This window comes from Lissotriton helveticus, chromosome 6 (genome assembly GCF_964261635.1).
Source record: "Lissotriton helveticus chromosome 6, aLisHel1.1, whole genome shotgun sequence".
NCBI classification, from domain to species: Eukaryota; Metazoa; Chordata; class Amphibia; order Caudata; family Salamandridae; genus Lissotriton; species Lissotriton helveticus.
In genome coordinates, this window is record NC_136067.1 from 1156599921 (window position 1) to 1156618829 (window position 18909).

Genomic DNA, 18909 nt, shown 5'->3' on the forward strand with positions numbered 1-18909 from the left:
ACGCCTGATCTCAGAATCTAAAAAGCATCTTTTAGTGAGGGTGATTTTTACATTCTGTGTTTGAAAATACCACTTTTAGAAAGTAGGTATTTTCTTGCTCAGCCATCCAGTAGGCCTCTGCTGGGTTTGTGGATTGACTATCTAGGTTTAGGATGACCGGGCCTGGAGAGGAGCAGTGGCTCCAGATAGTCTAGGTGGGTCGGGAAAGGGCTGAATAGACATGGGCTGCATTTAGAATAGGGGGAGGAGATTTCCTTTCACATGAATGGGCCTGGTCTGCCTCCGACAATGCAGTCTCCACCTCCTTCCAGATAGCCACACCAGAGAGGGCAGAACTAGTCTGGCTGGGCACAGACACTCTCTGCCTTAGAGGGCAAAGGATTTTGGGATATAAAAAGTGAGGCCCAACCCCCTAAACTTTAGAAACTAGCTGGAATCAAGGAACCTGCCAAGAAGAAGAGCTGGAAGAGCTGCTAGGAGGAGTACTACCCCTTTGCTGTTTTGTTGCTTTGGTGGGTTGGCCTGCAGTTGCTGCTTCTGCCTTGGGCAGTGAAAGGACTGGACTGAACTTTCTTTACTTGTGCTGAGTATCTCCAAGGGTCTGAAATCGAGCTGGCCTCCTGTTCTGAAGTCTCAAGGACAGCAACAACTTCACCAAATTCTTGGTACCGCTCTGGAACCGCTGTTTCAGTGGCCACAGAGAAGGGAACCACAACCGACTCCGTCGCTGGCTCTGTGTCTTGATGGCACTGCAGGCGGCACCGTCCGCATCTCGCACCGCAACCTGGGACTCACCGACGACGACCGACGCTGCCGCCACCCAGCCGCTGCTTGCACCGCGATCTGTGGGCACCGGAATCCACACCGCCTCGCTTCACCATCCTGGTCTCACCGACGTGGTCACTGCTGCTGACTCGACATCCGTGACCACATCATGGGTGGGGGCACCGCTCAAAAGTTTCACGACGCAACGCCTTGTCCCACACAGCCTTCTGGGCTGACCAATGCCAGCTCCCGCAAATCAGCTCTGTCGCCTGCACCACAAACTGCCAGCATCCCATCAAGCACCGTCTCTCCCTGCATCGTAAGCCTTGGTCTCACCGACGCCATCTGGACGACCGACACTGAGCCGCTGACTGCACCGCATCGAGAGGACACCGTGCCCTGCACCGCTTCCATTTTGCAACGCAACCGCAACGGTTGCCACGACCGGCTCGCACCCCGTATAAGCCACAACGAGAAAGGTACTGTTTCCGAGTCTGTTCATGCTTTTACTGACCCGTATTGACGCGGTCGGCTGATCTCTGTTGTTTTCAGCATTGCAGTAGCCCCGGATGGAGCTACCAACTCGTACGAACTGCATTTTTGAGGAATTTCTGCAGTTTAGAAGACATCTTAGAAAGTATCCATTTTTTTCCAAGTAATGTATTGTGGATTCTTTATCGCTTTTGGTCTTGTTTGGATTATATAAAAATATTGGATAATTTTTTTAACTGGTCAGGTGTCCTTTTGTAGCACTTTCACTGTGTTACTGTTGGTTATGTGCAAATGCTTTACACACTACCTCTAAGATTAGCCTGACTACTCGTGCCAAGCTACCAAGGGGGTGAGCTAGAAGGAAGGGTCCCTACTTGGACGAAGGTGCAAACCTTGCCAACTAGAGAAACCCATTTTTAACAACTATGAACTGCATCTTCCAGAAAGCAATAAGAGATTTGTTTATTGGTTAGCAGTGTGCTCCCACCACCTCCTTGTGGTGTTCCTCTAGGATTTATGTAGATGATTGGGCACTGGGGAATGCACTTTAATGTATTGAAGAGGTACTTCAACTGATATATTCGAAAAAGCACTTCAAACACCCACAACCTACTTTTCCCAAAAACGAGCAAGAACTCAGAAAATACATGAACAGAAATGCAAGCATTTGCTATATAAATGCTGGTGGTAAACACACTTATACTAGTGTGCAATTCAAAAACACTATGTACTTACACGTTGTGGGTGGGTACGACCTTATTTGGGTCCCCTTAATGTAGTATTATGATTGGGGGATTGATGTAGTGGCAATTGTTTTGCTGTCTGTTCAACACTATAAAACTAATAAAAAGATTGATAACAAAAAAGAAACACTGTGAGCTGCATCTACCAGAATGCTACTGGGGAACTGATGCAGACTTGCTGAGAATTTGCTTCTTGTCTGCTGCCCCATCCCTTATCACTTGAAGATGCACAGTAAAACCGTATAGACAGCAAAAGTAGTACTGGTCAAGTAAGCATGTCACTGCTGATTGCAAGCAACTGAGCACTGGTAACTCACTTGAAGTTCTGCTTTCAATTGTCCTACTTTCCTGAGAGTCAATAAAATAGGTCTCTTCTTCGTCTTTTATGTTGAATGAAACAAACTCGTGCCCTGTTAGAAATAAAGAAAAACATTTAGGGATAATATTGTTATGTGTTGCCCTCATAGAGACGCTCTATCGTTTATTTCAGTTTCTGAAAGTCATAACTCCTTGCTATGACATCACAACAGTAGATAACAAAACTGGTTATCATCTGTTGTGATGCCATGAAGGCCTTCGAGGCCAGGTGACAGGGCTCTCTGGCAGCCTGTCAGCGCAGCTCCTCTTGTCTGCTTATACTGAAAGCAAAAAGCACAGCTGCAAGAGGGGGGAAGGAAGGCAGGGAAGGTAGTGAGTTTTTGTTAAGGGTAGCAGATGAGCTGGATTATGTTACTTACCCAGTAAGCGTCTGTTCTTGGCATGTAGAGCTATAGATTCACATGCTTTGCATACTCCTGACTAACTAGTGTGGGGCCCGGATGTTTGCAAGTTGTTTTTCTTCGAAGAAGCCTTTCCAGTCAGACGGCAAATACCCCTCTTTTCGGTGAAAATGCACATTGGCATCAACTCCATTGCTAGATGTTTTCCCACTACAGGGTGAGAATGGAGTAAGTGAGTGTAGTAAAGAGTTGTCCAATGCAAAAAGAACAATTGATGTACAGAATGCAGAACAATGTCACACATTCACCCCAGTACAGAGATCTGGGCCTAAATCCATCGTTTTTTTGCTGACCTTGTTCACTGTGCCATTGGATTCAAGCTAGCCTGGCTGATAAGGGTGACATACCCTGAATCCGGTCCCAGGATGCTTGTCTCCGGTCCAGAGAGGACATGGCCTGGCAGTTCGGTCTGGACTGTTCCTATGAGGCACAGGGTCAGGACTGATTTGCAAATGGCTGGGTCCAAACTGGGGTGGTGTAGTGGGCAAAAAAACAATGGATTTAACCCAGATCTTTTGACTGGGGGAGAATGTTTGCATTGTCAGCATTCCGTCCATCATTTGTTTGCTGTAACACTTTTCGCCCTAAGTGGGATGGGTATGCCCAGACGTGGGTCCCTTGGTCATTGTGCCCTGGATTCAAGCTAGCCTGGCTGAAGAAGGGTGACATACACTGAAACCGGTCCCAGGATGCTTGTTTCCGGTCCAGAGAAGACCTGGCCTGGAAGTTCGGTCTGGACTGTTTCCATAAGGCACAGGGTCAAGACTGATTTGCATATGGCTGGGTCCAAACTGGGGTGGCGTACTGGGCAAATAAACGATGGATTTAACCCAGATCTTTTGACTGGGGGAGAAGGTTTGCACTGTCAGCATTCATCCATCATTTATTTGCTGTAACACTTTTCGCCCTAAGTGGGATGGGTAAGCCCAGGCGTGGGTCCCTTGCTCACTGTGCCACTGCATTCAAGCTAATTTACAACAAGGGGTGGTGATGGACAGAGTCTCTGAATTAAGCAGAGTACTCTCACCCAGTCAAGAGATCAGGGCTAGATCCAACACCGTTTTTTAGCTCATTGCACCATCCCAGTTTCAGAACCTGGCTGTATGCAAATTAGTCTGTCCCTGGCCCAGTGCATCATGGGAACAGGGCAGACCAGACTACAAAAGCCAATTCTTACACTGGGAAGGAAACAAGCTTCCGGGGACCGGTTTCTGCCATTTCAGGCGTCTTCGGCCCGGCTTGCTTGAATCCTGATGGTGCAATGAGCAAGGGACTCACATCTGAGTATACCCTTCCACGCTTAGGGTGGACAAAATAATTTACAACAAGGGGTGGTGATGGACAGAGTCTCTGAATTAAGCAGAGTACTCTCACCCAGTCAAGAGATCAGGGCTAGATCCAACACCGTTTTTTAGCTCATTGCACCATCCCAGTTTCAGAACCTGGCTGTATGCAAATTAGTCTGTCCCTGGCCCAGTGCATCATGGGAACAGGGCAGACCAGACTACAAAAGCCAATTCTTACACTGGGAAGGAAACAAGCTTCCGGGGACCGGTTTCTGCCATTTTCAGGCGTCTTCGGCCCGGCTTGCTTGAATCCTGATGGTGCAATGAGCAAGGGACTCACATCTGAGTATACCCTTCCACGCTTAGGGTGGACAAAATAATTTACAACAAGGGGTGGTGATGGACAGAGTCTCTGAATTAAGCAGAGTACTCTCACCCAGTCAAGAGATCAGGGCTAGATCCAACACCGTTTTTTAGCTCATTGCACCATCCCAGTTTCAGAACCTGGCTGTATGCAAATTAGTCTGTCCCTGGCCCAGTGCATCATGGGAACAGGGCAGACCAGACTACAAAAGCCAATTCTTGCACTGGGAAGGAAACAAGCTTCCGGGGACCGGTTTCTGCCATTTCAGGCGTCTTCGGCCCGGCTTGCTTGAATCCTGATGGTGCAATGAGCAAGGGGCTCACATCTGAGTATACCCTTCCACGCTTAGGGTGGACAAAATAATTTACAACAAGGGGTGGTGATGGACAGAGTCTCTGAATTAAGCAGAGTACTCTCACCCAGTCAAGAGATCAGGGCTAGATCCAACACCGTTTTTTAGCTCATTGCACCATCCCAGTTTCAGAACCTGGCTGTATGCAAATCAGTCTGTCCCTGGCCCAGTGCATCATGGGAACAGGGCAGACCAGACTACAAAAGCCATTTCTTACACTGGGAAGGAAACAAGCTTCCGGGGACCGGTTTCTGCCATTTCAGGCGTCTTCGGCCCGGCTTGCTTGAATCCTGATGGTGCAATGAGCAAGGGACTCACATCTGAGTATACCCTTCCACGCTTAGGGTGGACAAAATAATTTACAACAAGGGGTGGTGATGGACAGAGTCTCTGAATTAAGCAGAGTACTCTCACCCAGTCAAGAGATCAGGGCTAGATCCAACACCGTTTTTTCGCTCATTGCACCATCCCAGTTTCAGAACCTGGCTGTATGCAAATTAGTCTGTCCCTGGCCCAGTGCATCATGGGAACAGGGCAGACCAGACTACAAAAGCCAATTCTTACACTGGGAAGGAAACAAGCTTCCGGGGACCGGTTTCTGCCATTTCAGGCGTCTTCGGCCCGGCTTGCTTGAATCCTGATGGTGCAATGAGCAAGGGACTCACATCTGAGTATACCCTTCCACGCTTAGGGTGGACAAAATAATTTACAACAAGGGGTGGTGATGGACAGAGTCTCTGAATTAAGCAGAGTACTCTCACCCAGTCAAGAGATCAGGGCTAGATCCAACACCGTTTTTTAGCTCATTGCACCATCCCAGTTTCAGAACCTGGCTGTATGCAAATCAGTCTGTCCCTGGCCCAGTGCATCATGGGAACAGGGCAGACCAGACTACAAAAGCCATTTCTTACACTGGGAAGGAAACAAGCTTCCGGGGACCGGTTTCTGCCATTTCAGGCGTCTTCGGCCCGGCTTGCTTGAATCCTGATGGTGCAATGAGCAAGGGACTCACATCTGAGTATACCCTTCCACGCTTAGGGTGGACAAAATAATTTACAACAAGGGGTGGTGATGGACAGAGTCTCTGAATTAAGCAGAGTACTCTCACCCAGTCAAGAGATCAGGGCTAGATCCAACACCGTTTTTTAGCTCATTGCACCATCCCAGTTTCAGAACCTGGCTGTATGCAAATTAGTCTGTCCCTGGCCCAGTGCATCATGGGAACAGGGCAGACCAGACTACAAAAGCCAATTCTTACACTGGGAAGGAAACAAGCTTCCGGGGACCGGTTTCTGCCATTTCAGGCGTCTTCGGCCCGGCTTGCTTGAATCCTGATGGTGCAATGAGCAAGGGACTCACATCTGAGTATACCCTTCCACGCTTAGGGTGGACAAAATAATTTACAACAAGGGGTGGTGATGGACAGAGTCTCTGAATTAAGCAGAGTACTCTCACCCAGTCAAGAGATCAGGGCTAGATCCAACACCGTTTTTTAGCTCATTGCACCATCCCAGTTTCAGAACCTGGCTGTATGCAAATTAGTCTGTCCCTGGCCCAGTGCATCATGGGAACAGGGCAGACCAGACTACAAAAGCCAATTCTTACACTGGGAAGGAAACAAGCTTCCGGGGACCGGTTTCTGCCATTTCAGGAGTCTTCGGCCCGGCTTGCTTGAATCCTGATGGTGCAATGAGCAAGGGACTCACATCTGAGTATACCCTTCCACGCTTAGCGTGGACAAAATAATTTACAACAAGGGGTGGTGATGGACAGAGTCTCTGAATTAAGCAGAGTACTCTCACCCAGTCAAGAGATCAGGGCTAGATCCAACACCGTTTTTTAGCTCATTGCACCATCCCAGTTTCAGAACCTGGCTGTATGCAAATTAGTCTGTCCCTGGCCCAGTGCATCATGGGAACAGGGCAGACCAGACTACAAAAGCCAATTCTTACACTGGGAAGGAAACAAGCTTCCGGGGACCGGTTTCTGCCATTTCAGGCGTCTTCGGCCCGGCTTGCTTGAATCCTGATGGTGCAATGAGCAAGGGACTCACATCTGAGTATACCCTTCCACGCTTAGGGTGGACAAAATCATTTACAACAAGGGGTGGTGATGGACCCCTTGTTGTTAATTATTTTGTCCACCCTAAGCGTGGAAGGGTATGCTCAGACATGAGTCCCTTGCTCACTGCACCATCAGGATTCAAGCAAGCCGGGCCGAAGAGGCTGAAATGCCAGAAACCGGTCCCCGGTAGCTTGTTTCCTTTCCAGTGTAAGAATTGGCTTTGTAGTTTGGTTTGCCCTGTTCCCATCATGCACTGGGACAGGAACAGACTAATTTGCATACAGCCAGGTTCTGAAACTGGGATGATGCAGTGAGCTAAAAAACGGTGTTGGATCTAGCCCTGATCTCTTGACTGGGTGAGAGTTTTCTGCTTAATTCAGAGACTCTGTCCATCACCACCCCTTGTTGTTAATTATTTTGTCCACCCTAAGCGTGGAAGGGTATGCTCAGACATGAGTCCCTTGCTCACTGCACCATCAGGATTCAAGCAAGCCGGGCCGAAGAGGCTGAAATGCCAGAAACCGGTCCCCGGTACCTTGTTTCCTTTCCAGTGTAAGAATTGGCTTTGTAGTTTGGTTTGCCCTGTTCCCATCATGCACTGGGACAGGAACAGACTAATTTGCATACAGCCAGGTTCTGAAACTGGGATGATGCAGTGAGCTAAAAAACGGTGTTGGATCTAGCCCTGATCTCTTGACTGGGTGAGAGTTTTCTGCTTAATTCAGAGACTCTGTCCATCACCACCCCTTGTTGTTAATTATTTTGTCCACCCTAAGCGTGGAAGGGTATGCTCAGACATGAGTCCCTTGCTCACTGCACCATCAGGATTCAAGCAAGCCGGGCCGAAGAGGCTGAAATGCCAGAAACCGGTCCCCGGTAGCTTGTTTCCTTTCCAGTGTAAGAATTGGCTTTGTAGTTTGGTTTGCCCTGTTCCCATCATGCACTGGGACAGGAACAGACTAATTTGCATACAGCCAGGTTCTGAAACTGGGATGATGCAGTGAGCTAAAAAACGGTGTTGGATCTAGCCCTGATCTCTTGACTGGGTGAGAGTTTTCTGCTTAATTCAGAGACTCTGTCCATCACCACCCCTTGTTGTTAATTATTTTGTCCACCCTAAGCGTGGAAGGGTATGCTCAGACATGAGTCCCTTGCTCACTGCACCATCAGGATTCAAGCAAGCCGGGCCGAAGAGGCTGAAATGCCAGAAACCGGTCCCCGGTAGCTTGTTTCCTTTCCAGTGTAAGAATTGGCTTTGTAGTTTGGTTTGCCCTGTTCCCATCATGCACTGGGACAGGAACAGACTAATTTGCATACAGCCAGGTTCTGAAACTGGGATGATGCAGTGAGCTAAAAAACGGTGTTGGATCTAGCCCTGATCTCTTGACTGGGTGAGAGTTTTCTGCTTAATTCAGAGACTCTGTCCATCACCACCCCTTGTTGTTAATTATTTTGTCCACCCTAAGCGTGGAAGGGTATGCTCAGACATGAGTCCCTTGCTCACTGCACCATCAGGATTCAAGCAAGCCGGGCCGAAGAGGCTGAAATGCCAGAAACCGGTCCCCGGTAGCTTGTTTCCTTTCCAGTGTAAGAATTGGCTTTGTAGTTTGGTTTGCCCTGTTCCCATCATGCACTGGGACAGGAACAGACTAATTTGCATACAGCCAGGTTCTGAAACTGGGATGATGCAGTGAGCTAAAAAACGGTGTTGGATCTAGCCCTGATCTCTTGACTGGGTGAGAGTTTTCTGCTTAATTCAGAGACTCTGTCCATCACCACCCCTTGTTGTTAATTATTTTGTCCACCCTAAGCGTGGAAGGGTATGCTCAGACATGAGTCCCTTGCTCACTGCACCATCAGGATTCAAGCAAGCCGGGCCGAAGAGGCTGAAATGCCAGAAACCGGTCCCCGGTAGCTTGTTTCCTTTCCAGTGTAAGAATTGGCTTTGTAGTTTGGTTTGCCCTATTCCCATCATGCACTGGGACAGGAACAGACTAATTTGCATACAGCCAGGTTCTGAAACTGGGATGATGCAGTGAGCTAAAAAACGGTGTTGGATCTAGCCCTGATCTCTTGACTGGGTGAGAGTTTTCTGCTTAATTCAGAGACTCTGTCCATCACCACCCCTTGTTGTTAATTATTTTGTCCACCCTAAGCGTGGAAGGGTATGCTCAGACATGAGTCCCTTGCTCACTGCACCATCAGGATTCAAGCAAGCCGGGCCGAAGAGGCTGAAATGCCAGAAACCGGTCCCCGGTAGCTTGTTTCCTTTCCAGTGTAAGAATTGGCTTTGTAGTTTGGTTTGCCCTGTTCCCATCATGCACTGGGACAGGAACAGACTAATTTGCATACAGCCAGGTTCTGAAACTGGGATGATGCAGTGAGCTAAAAAACGGTGTTGGATCTAGCCCTGATCTCTTGACTGGGTGAGAGTTTTCTGCTTAATTCAGAGACTCTGTCCATCACCACCCCTTGTTGTTAATTATTTTGTCCACCCTAAGCGTGGAAGGGTATGCTCAGACATGAGTCCCTTGCTCACTGCACCATCAGGATTCAAGCAAGCCGGGCCGAAGAGGCTGAAATGCCAGAAACCGGTCCCCGGTAGCTTGTTTCCTTTCCAGTGTAAGAATTGGCTTTGTAGTTTGGTTTGCCCTGTTCCCATCATGCACTGGGACAGGAACAGACTAATTTGCATACAGCCAGGTTCTGAAACTGGGATGATGCAGTGAGCTAAAAAACGGTGTTGGATCTATGCATTCGTGCCGGGGTGTAGTATAGCCTGTGCAGGAATTTGTAGTGAATTATGCGAAGTCTACTACTCTTCTTGCTCTGATTCTTACAAGAAGATATCCAGAGTGTGTTTGATGCTTTGACGTTGCATTTCCCATTGTCGAGCCCGACGAACGTGTAGATTCTTCTTGGATCGAAACGATTTACAAGTGTCGCAGTCTTCCTCCTTGTGCTCCGGAGAGTGGCACAAGTTACAAATTTGATGTAGATCAGTGTGAGCGTACTTGGTGTGGCACCCAGGACAGAATTGGAATGGAGTCCATTCCGACATCAGAACACTGGCCTGACGTGGCAAGGCCCGATGGGCACTCGCAAAGTTTTCGATCGAAAATTGGAGAGTTTGACAAGGGATTCGATGCGAGGCGAACAAGGAACGTGTATGGAAACAATACCGTTGGAGGTAGATGGATTGCGTACCGAGGGGAACCCGAAGAACGGTTTCAAACCGGAGTTCAGCAGTACACGTCTGAACCAGATGAAGGAAAAAGCAATCCAACAATGGAGTTGATGCCCATGCGCACTATCACCGAAAGGAGGAGTCACATTGCCTTGTGACTGGAAACACTTAAAAAAAAAAAAAAAACGTGCAAACATCCGGACCCAACACTAGATGGCAGGAGTGTACAAAGCATGTGTATCTACAGCACACATGCCTCAAACAATTATTTACACATTTGCGTCAAGGAGGAGAGGGCATGTTATAAATAGCTCTCACATTCTCCTCTGGCCCTACGCAGTAATTAAAGGCAGGGGTAGATGATTTTGGAGGCCATACAGAACATACAATTATAGATGGGTAAAAAGTGAATTACTGGGATGTTTTTCACCTCAAGGTTCTAAATGACATCATAGATAACTTAAGCTTTGCTCTCGGTGTTGGCACCCTCTTCTGAGCCCACAGAACACGCAAAATATCTAGGCATCACTCGCAACAGCAATCTAGCAATAAAAAAAAAGTGAACACCGTCTCCTCGGCATGCATCCACATCCTCTGCATGCTGAAGAAAACAGCATAGACACCAGCAGCACAATCGCCCAGGCACTCATCACCAGCCGCCTGCACCAAGGCAAGGCCCTTTATGTAGGGATCAACACCCAACTCCCAAAGAGGCTCCTGAGAATACAGAACGCGGCCGCTAGGCTCGTCCTCGGCTTCCTCAGACGGACCCCCCACCTCATAGCACTGCACAGGCTCCCCATCAGCACATGCTGCCATTTCATTCTCCTCACCCACACTTACAAAGCCCTCCACAACGAAGGTTCAGCCTACCTCCACCAGAGAATGAACCTCTACCAGCCCGGGAGACAGCTTTGCTCCTCCTCCCTCCACCTGGCACACTCTCCTTGAATCCTCAGAAGAGGCGGCCAATTCTTCTCCCACCTTGCCCCCAAACTCTGGAACAAACTCCCCCTACTTCTTCAATTATCACAAACACTACTGGAGCACAGAAAGAGAATGAAAACCTGGCTCTTCAACAAATAGTTCAGAGCAGAAGATCGTCCCTCCCCCTCCAGCGCCTGGAGACCCTCATGGGTGAGAAGTAGCGCTCAATAAATCCTGTTTGATTGATTGATGGTTGTTCATTTGATGTCACTCAGAACCCTTTGGTGAAAAACATCCCTGTAATTCACTGTACCAATCCATAATTCTATATGTAACATACAAAAATATACATTATAACTTGCAAAATATAAGGGTTAATAAAATCCCACAAATCTGTATCACGTAAAATACACACACCACTGGCTTACGCTGATGTAGTGCTCTGAACCAAGTCTGAATAGGGTACACAAGAGACTCTATTCAAAGATCACATAGTGCTGGGCAGCTGCATACTTTAAAAGTATGCTGTATTGAAAGCGTGACACGGTCAGCCAAAATGTAAGGGTATAATTCAGACCACTCAAAAAGATACAGGCGTGATTGCCCAGACTGAGGTGAGTGCAGTCCCAAATTGCAACCACTCATAAGAGGAACTTTAACATTCACACAGACAGTAGCATACATTGTATTTACACAACTCTAGCCAGATTTGCATATGGGCTGCACAGGCCATAAACTAAAAGGTCGCTAGGAGAGCACCTAAATTGAGTGACTAAGAGGATGGTGGGATACCCCTCTCATTGAACAAGTAGGGTATCACCAGGGGGTCTTGCTTGTTCAAGTATCAAAAATGCAAGTAAGCAAATGCCAAAAGAGAAGTACCTCATTCACATGACACAGCACTAGTATGCATGGCACCCGCCGTAAAAACATGATTTGCGCAGGCAGAATTCTCTATACCTTTTCTGCAATATGGTCCAATGAACCTAGCAAAGAATTACATAAGATTTTCATCTATTGAAGTTATTTGATCCGGGAAGAGATCACGCATTCTAAAAAACGCACCAATTAAGAACAGGTTTTAATTTGTTGAGACAGGTGAGTTGCTGGACTATACCTTCAAGGTCAATGTTTAAGAACAGTTTTTTGCCAGCTGTAAATGGGTTTTTCACCATCGGATTCCAGAAAGGTAGGGGCTGAGGAAAATATGTAACATACCTACATTCAGGTCTCTGCTGCTTTCTCTCACTTCAATTCCAAGATGGTCAATGAAAATTGGACCTGCTTCCTCTTCTTTTCTCAAACAAACGTCAGTTTTGACAAACGGAAATGCTGTAAATCCAGTGTAATATTGTTAGATATTTTAGATGAAAGATTTAACTATTGCAAAATAAACATCAATTTAAATGATCCTTCAGGAGGACCCACTTATAGTATAATAAATGTTCTCAGCCTAGTGATTTACAGACTTTGTGCGTACAAAGGTGAGTGGCTACAGAATCTTTGCCACGAGTGATTATCCATTTGGAAACATGTTGCTTGAGTAATGTGAAACAGACCAACAATTTTTGCCATGTCATATTACCTCCAGTCCCTCCCTCGCCTTCCTTCTTTACAAATGAGGCCCGCCTCCTTCTAGACCTACCCCATCCCATTAAAACTCCACCCACCTCAACCGCCACCTTTTCTTTTTTTCTCTCTAGGTGAGACTTACCTTTGGCTTTCTATCGGATGCAGTGCCAGGGAGTTTTCGGTTTGGTTCTCTCCATCAGGGGTGACCTCAGTAGCGTTCTCCCAGCGTGCTGTGTCTCCTCAGTCTCCTCGTAGTCGAGGGGCAGAGCACTTGCACAGGAAGCCGCAAAGGAGTCCGGCTCTCCTCCTACATCTGGAGCTGTGTATCTGGGTTGAATTGAGGCTGCAGGCGGCATTTACGGTGCACATAGATTGAGACCTGGCAGGCCGGGTTTTTGACCGGTTATTTGTCTATTTTGGGCATATTGGCATTTTTTACTGATCGGGGGCATTTTTTGTGGCAATTTTTTATTGGTTGCCGGCATGGTCTTTATTCAGCCATATAGTGGGGTTACTGAGGAGTGTCTCCTCCAGTTTGTTGCAGTCATGGGTCGCACAAGCTTGTTTAAAAGGAACAATCTGGTGTCTTCTTCGTCATCTACTGATGGGTCTCCGGTCCCCCTGAAGCGTCCTAGCCTAATAATCGCAGCTCATGCTACAAGAATGTAATCTTTTCAATAAACATTTGAAAATGTATTCTTGTATCTTTTCTTTGTGACACCCTGGGCAGGGAAAAGTGATGAACAAAAGGGTTAGATCTGTTTCCACGAATTCCTTGGGAATCGAAGTGGTCATATGTGAGGTTATCAACCACATCTATAACTCTGGAAGTTCAGATGTGGTCCTGTGAACTAGCCAAAACCAGCATTTAATGATGATATAAGTAGACTCAGTCTCTATATTGTGAACATTTTTTAACCGAATACAGTCCTACTAAATTTGTAGGAACCGTATAAGAGTTACTAATACATCTCTAATAATATTAGTAACTCAGGAGAATTTTATTGAACATAAGTAGCTCTAATTTCAGAAATGTTTGGAGACCTCCGCCATAGCTATTACAATAAGTTCAGTTCCTAGTAAGGGTGTGGGAGTGCGAGGGGTAGAGGTGAAGGGTGAGGTGGTAGAGCGGGGAAAGGAGGAGGATTAGATGAGGGGAGGGAGAGATAGGTGGGAGGAGATGGCGGCAAATAAAACATTGACAAATGGACTTTGTAAGACTAAATTACTGTTTAGTATAAGTTTTCTATGAATGAAAGAAAAGTTCCTATCCATGCATCAATAACTTAGGTGACTGAAGTATGGAAACCCTGTTGGTTGAGGGTAAAGAACAGGTTGAATTTGTTTGGGAACTTGATGGAGGGAATTACTCAGCTCTACGGTGAACACAGATTGTGGTGAGACAGGCGGGCTACTATACGAGACACTTTACAAAACACATCTTTCAAAAGTACTATCCCTAAACATTAAGGGTCTTAATGTTCCAGATAAAAGGCACATAATATGTCTATATATAGTTCAACAGGACCCAGAATCTTATATCTGCAGGAGACTCATCTCCTGCAGATCTAATTAGAATCCAATTACAATGCGGATATGAACAAGCCTTGCATAGGGGTTTTTATTTCTTTCCAGAGTCCCAGCAACACAAATCCTGGTATCTCAACACCTCTTTAATATGACTAAGAATGTCTTTCCAGTAAAGGGTTAGCTTTGGACAGCCAACAATACATAACTACGTGTGGCCAAACTATCTTGCACAAAATTTCTATTAACACATGCGGAACCAGGAAAATAATTTACTTACATTCAGACGTGGGTCCAATAACCCGGGTGGGTCATGATTCATCCTGAGGATGGGCTAATCCTCGCCTCTGTGTTCTTAATAGAATTAAAACTTTGTTACAAAAGCTAGGACAATTTTTCATTCTATGTCAGGACATCGAGGCGAGGATTAGGTTAGTTCAAAGCTTATCCACCACTAGGGCCGCAATTAAGGAGACTGATTTAAAACAAAACCTGTTGAAGGTTGAATATGAAGACTCGTCTGCTGCATTTAGGATATCCGCCAAGCGAGCTCTGAGTACGAAGGCCATCAAAGACATTGCACCTCTTGTTGAGGGTGCTACAAAGATCTTCGCATCGATGCCGGCCTCCAGCATCATCCATTGGACCCATCTCGCAATAGTTGGGGACGAGACTGCCCTAAAGGGTCTCCTCAAGGCAATTAGCAACTGTCTCTCACCATGAGTGCGCACATCTGTAGGCCTTAATGCATTGTACTACAGAGTTTGGGTAGCTCTGTACAGGCCGGATACAAAATCACCCCCGACTGGCATTTGGTACAGCGAGACACATGGAAGGTGACTCCATCAGGAGTGAAAGACTGTCCAGAGATATCCAGGGTTCTGACATCCGAGAATTGTTGGCAGGACACAAAGCACAAATTGCAAAAAACACAGTTGATGGACAGAATGTAGAACAATGTCATACATTCACCCCAGTACAAGGATCTGGGCCTAAATCCATTGTTTTTTTGCACTCCACACCACCCTAGGTTAGACACTGGCTATATGCAAATCAGCTCTGACCCTGTGCCTCATGGGAACAGTCCAGTCCGAACTACCAAGCCATGTCTTTCCCAGACCGGAATCAAGCATCCAAGGACCGGTTTCTGGCTATCAGCCTTCATTCAGCCTGGATAGCTTGACTCCAGTGGTGTGGAGAGCCTGGGACTCACGTCTGAGCATACCCAGCCCACTCGGGGTGAAAATTGCAAAAAACACAGTTGATGGACAGAATGTAGAACAACGTCATACATTCACCCCAGTACAGGGATCTGGGCCTAAATCCATCGTTTTTTTTGCACTCCACACCACCCTGGGTTAGACACTGGCTATATGCAAATCAGCTCTGACCCTGTGCCTCATGGGAACAGTCCAGTCCGAACTACCAAGCCATGTCTTTCCCAGACCGGAATCAAGCATCCAAGGACCGGTTTCTGGCTATCAGCCGTCATTCAGCCTGGATAGCTTGACTCCAGTGGTGTGGAGAGCCTGGGACACAAAGCACAACAACATTGCCAGCTTGGATGATAGCTGTTTACGGGACAGATATTTGTTGCTTGGCTATCCTGACAGCAGATTTAAGACCTTGTTGACATCCATGAGAACAGAATGCCTCGGTTCTAGGGGAAGAGATAGCAGGATGCCATGCAACAACTTCTTCACTAATGGATGCTCTCCAACCGGTTGGTTTGCAACAATTGCAAGGCCAGCCGAAATTGCAGACCGGAAGGTACTGATTTGTCCTGTAAGCCAGGCCTTCTAAAGCCAGATGGGCTAGAAAGTTTAGGATGTGGACAACACCTGCCCCCATAGGATCCAGACTCCGTCACAGACACCAACCCATTCAAACCATCCAACGAGACCAGGCCGATCGGTATCGCTTGACCGTGCCATCTTCCCAGGCTCGGAAGAGGAGTCCCGCAGTGCTTCTCGAAAGGCCTGGGGCCTTCCAATGAGACCGGTAATCCTCCACACCATGAGCGGGATGGAGTCGTTCACCAACAGAGGGTGAGAACTGCCTGCTGGATCGCTCAGTAGACGAGGCAGTGGGAGTAGACGGATTGTGGAAGCCCAAGAAAGTTCAATGAGAAATGAAAACCATACCTGCCATCCCCAAACCATGGTGATCACCACCAGCTCCGCCTTCTGCCAGTGCACTTGGATGAATCAAACAAAAAAAGAGTGTACAAACTCTAATTATAACAACAAGAGCAGGGAAAGTAGGGATACAAAGCCCAACTTGGTTTGTATAGAAGGCCCTCACTCACCGACCTGGTCGGTGACATGCTTCATCATTGTGCCCCACTGGGAGAGGCCAAATGCCTCCCCAGTGTGCTTCAACGCCAGATTTACTGCGGAGCGGGTATTGTAAGATGGTGAGTGCTAAGTGATAGTGGTGATAGTGGAATTTAAAAATGTCTAAGTTGTATCAATTTTTTTTTTAATTGTTTGATCAATTGGACATATTAAAAACGATGTGTAGGAAAATAGGCCAAATACATTGTTTGGCTATTTCCAATAGCGTACAAGTGGGTCAACATGTTTCTGCCATAGAAGGTGTAATTTTACTAGGCATTCGTCAGGACCATGAGTGGACTAAACCCCGGCGGTATGAGCACGCTAAGGCCCATCCTTGGCAGACTTTCTCATAGTCTCTGGTGTTCTGAATGACTAGTCTGCCGCCTTTGTCCGCCGGTTTGAGGGTGATCTCTGTATTGTTTTGAAGGTCGTGGAGGGCTTAATATTCAGCAGTGCTGAAGTTGCCAAAAGTGGTTGGTTCTTGGCATGTCTCCATGTCCTGGAAAACTGCCTGTTCGAATGCTGTGATAGCTGCCGGTACAGTGTAGGTAGGTGGGGTAAACGTTGATTTCAATCTTAGCCCTGTGTCTCATTTACGGGTGTCCCCATTGGGGTCATCTTTTCCTTCGAAAAAGGATTTGAGTTTCCAAAAGAAGTCAGTCAACTCACAGTGTAGTCTGAATTTATCTGGACGGGCGGTTGGGACAAATCCCAGACCCTTTTCCAGAACTTTGGTTTCCATGGGTGTCAATTCTTTGTCGGACAGGTTGGTGATGACACTCACTGCGCACTCGTTCCTGGTAACGATGCTTTGCTGCGGGTGTGGTTGCCTACTGGGTCGTCTGTGTCCCAGGAGATGAGCAGACGTCGCTGACGTAACCACGCCCACTCCGGAACAGAGGCGGCCAACTCGCCTTCTTATACTTTCTCACCGGTGCCAGGAACCATCTTCAGGATCCGGTAACTGAGGGCGATTGCAGGTTTCCAGTGGGTGCCTGGCGTCGAGGGCGTAAGTCGAGCGCCACCATCACCGATGCAAAGAGCTAAGTACCACCTGCATGTAAATAGTGCTGAATGGTGTTTTTCTATCCCTAAGGGTGTGCCGATTTCGCCACCACACCCTCCCGAGATCCATGGTGTGATTGTTTCTCACCACCCAAATGAGAAAAAATTTTCTTTTAACCATTTTCCCGTGCCTTTCACTTTCTGTTGGGGTCACTGGCCAGTTTGGTCCATTGATCCCCCAATCTACACGCGCCCCTCGTGTGGGTCAACTAGCATGTGAATATCGCTGTGTGCATTTTCACTGATCTACCATGCACTTATGAACCCACCCCCTGGCACGGACAACTACCCTCTTGACATGGTTTGGTGTTAACTATACCGCTAAATTACCGGTCGGTAGTTTTTAAAAACTAGAGCACCCTACTATTTAACCGATAAGACTACAATAGATATACTCGTGAACTGAGAATAAGAACTAATCGTTTGTTTTGTTTATGTATGTCTTTGTCACTTCCTTTACAGGTGCATTACATTAATTTTTCGGTCTCTCAAATCGAGAGTACCAAAGAAGGAATTTTTCCTTCACATCCACTTTTTACAATTTTTCACTTTCACGTCCCTAGGTTAGGATGGGCTTACTCATACCGCCGGGGTTTAGTCCACGCATGGTCCTGACGAATGCCTGGTAAAATTACACCTTCTATGGCAGAAACATGTTGACCCACTTGTAAGCTATTGGAAATAGCCAAACAATTTATTTGGCCTATTTTCCTACACATCGTTTTTAATATGTCCAATTGATCAAACAATAAATAAAAATTTTGAATACAACTTAGACATTTTTAAATTCCACTATCACCTCTATCACTTAGCACTCACCATCTCGCAATACCAGCTCCACAGTAAATCTTGCGTTGAAGCACACTTGGGAGGCATTCGGCCCCTCCCAGTGGGGCCGAATGATGAAGCATGTCACCGACCAGGTCGGTGAGTGAGGGCCTTCTATACAAACCAAATTGGGCTTTGTATCCCTACTTTCCCTGCTCTTGTTGTTATAATTAGAGTTTTTACACTCTTTTTTTGTTTGATTCAGTATAGCTGGGGACTAAGAGTGTATTATTACGTTCTCCCTGCCTTTCTTTTTGTTGAATTGTAATAGTGCACTTGGATCGTCAACCGCATTATCATGGTGACGGGGGACAGGCATAACCCCGTTCCAATGCCCAATACTGTAGGAACGCATCCGTGGCTACAGCTGGTGGTCGAGGTGAGACACAAACAGGCCAGTCGAGAACGGACCCTAAATTTCGTGCAAGGCTTGGAACATCCGGGGAAACAACTTCCATAAGCTTCAGCCCCACAGGTGACAGGATTTCTAATCTGCCAACCGGTTGGGCACTCCTGGGTGATGCTCAGCCATCACCGAAACCTGATGTGTCAGACAGTATTCCCAAAGTTCCTTGGCGAGGTCCGCCAAGGTCTTGGAGCGAGTACTTCCCAGGTGATT

The 18909-nt window shown here is 47.0% G+C and overlaps 1 protein-coding gene across 1 annotated transcript in view; it reads right to left on the reverse strand.

Annotated features, from left to right (window-relative positions):
* LOC144763334 (uncharacterized) overlaps positions 1–18909 on the reverse strand; it is a 414265-nt gene that overhangs the window by 111898 nt on the left and 283458 nt on the right. The window contains exons 5-6 of the mRNA XM_078648822.1: positions 12178–12291; positions 2318–2410 (exon numbers count right to left, since the gene is read on the reverse strand). Of these exons, the coding sequence (XP_078504948.1) occupies positions 2318–2410; positions 12178–12291 (207 nt within the window). The remainder of the gene's footprint in view (positions 1–2317; positions 2411–12177; positions 12292–18909) is intronic.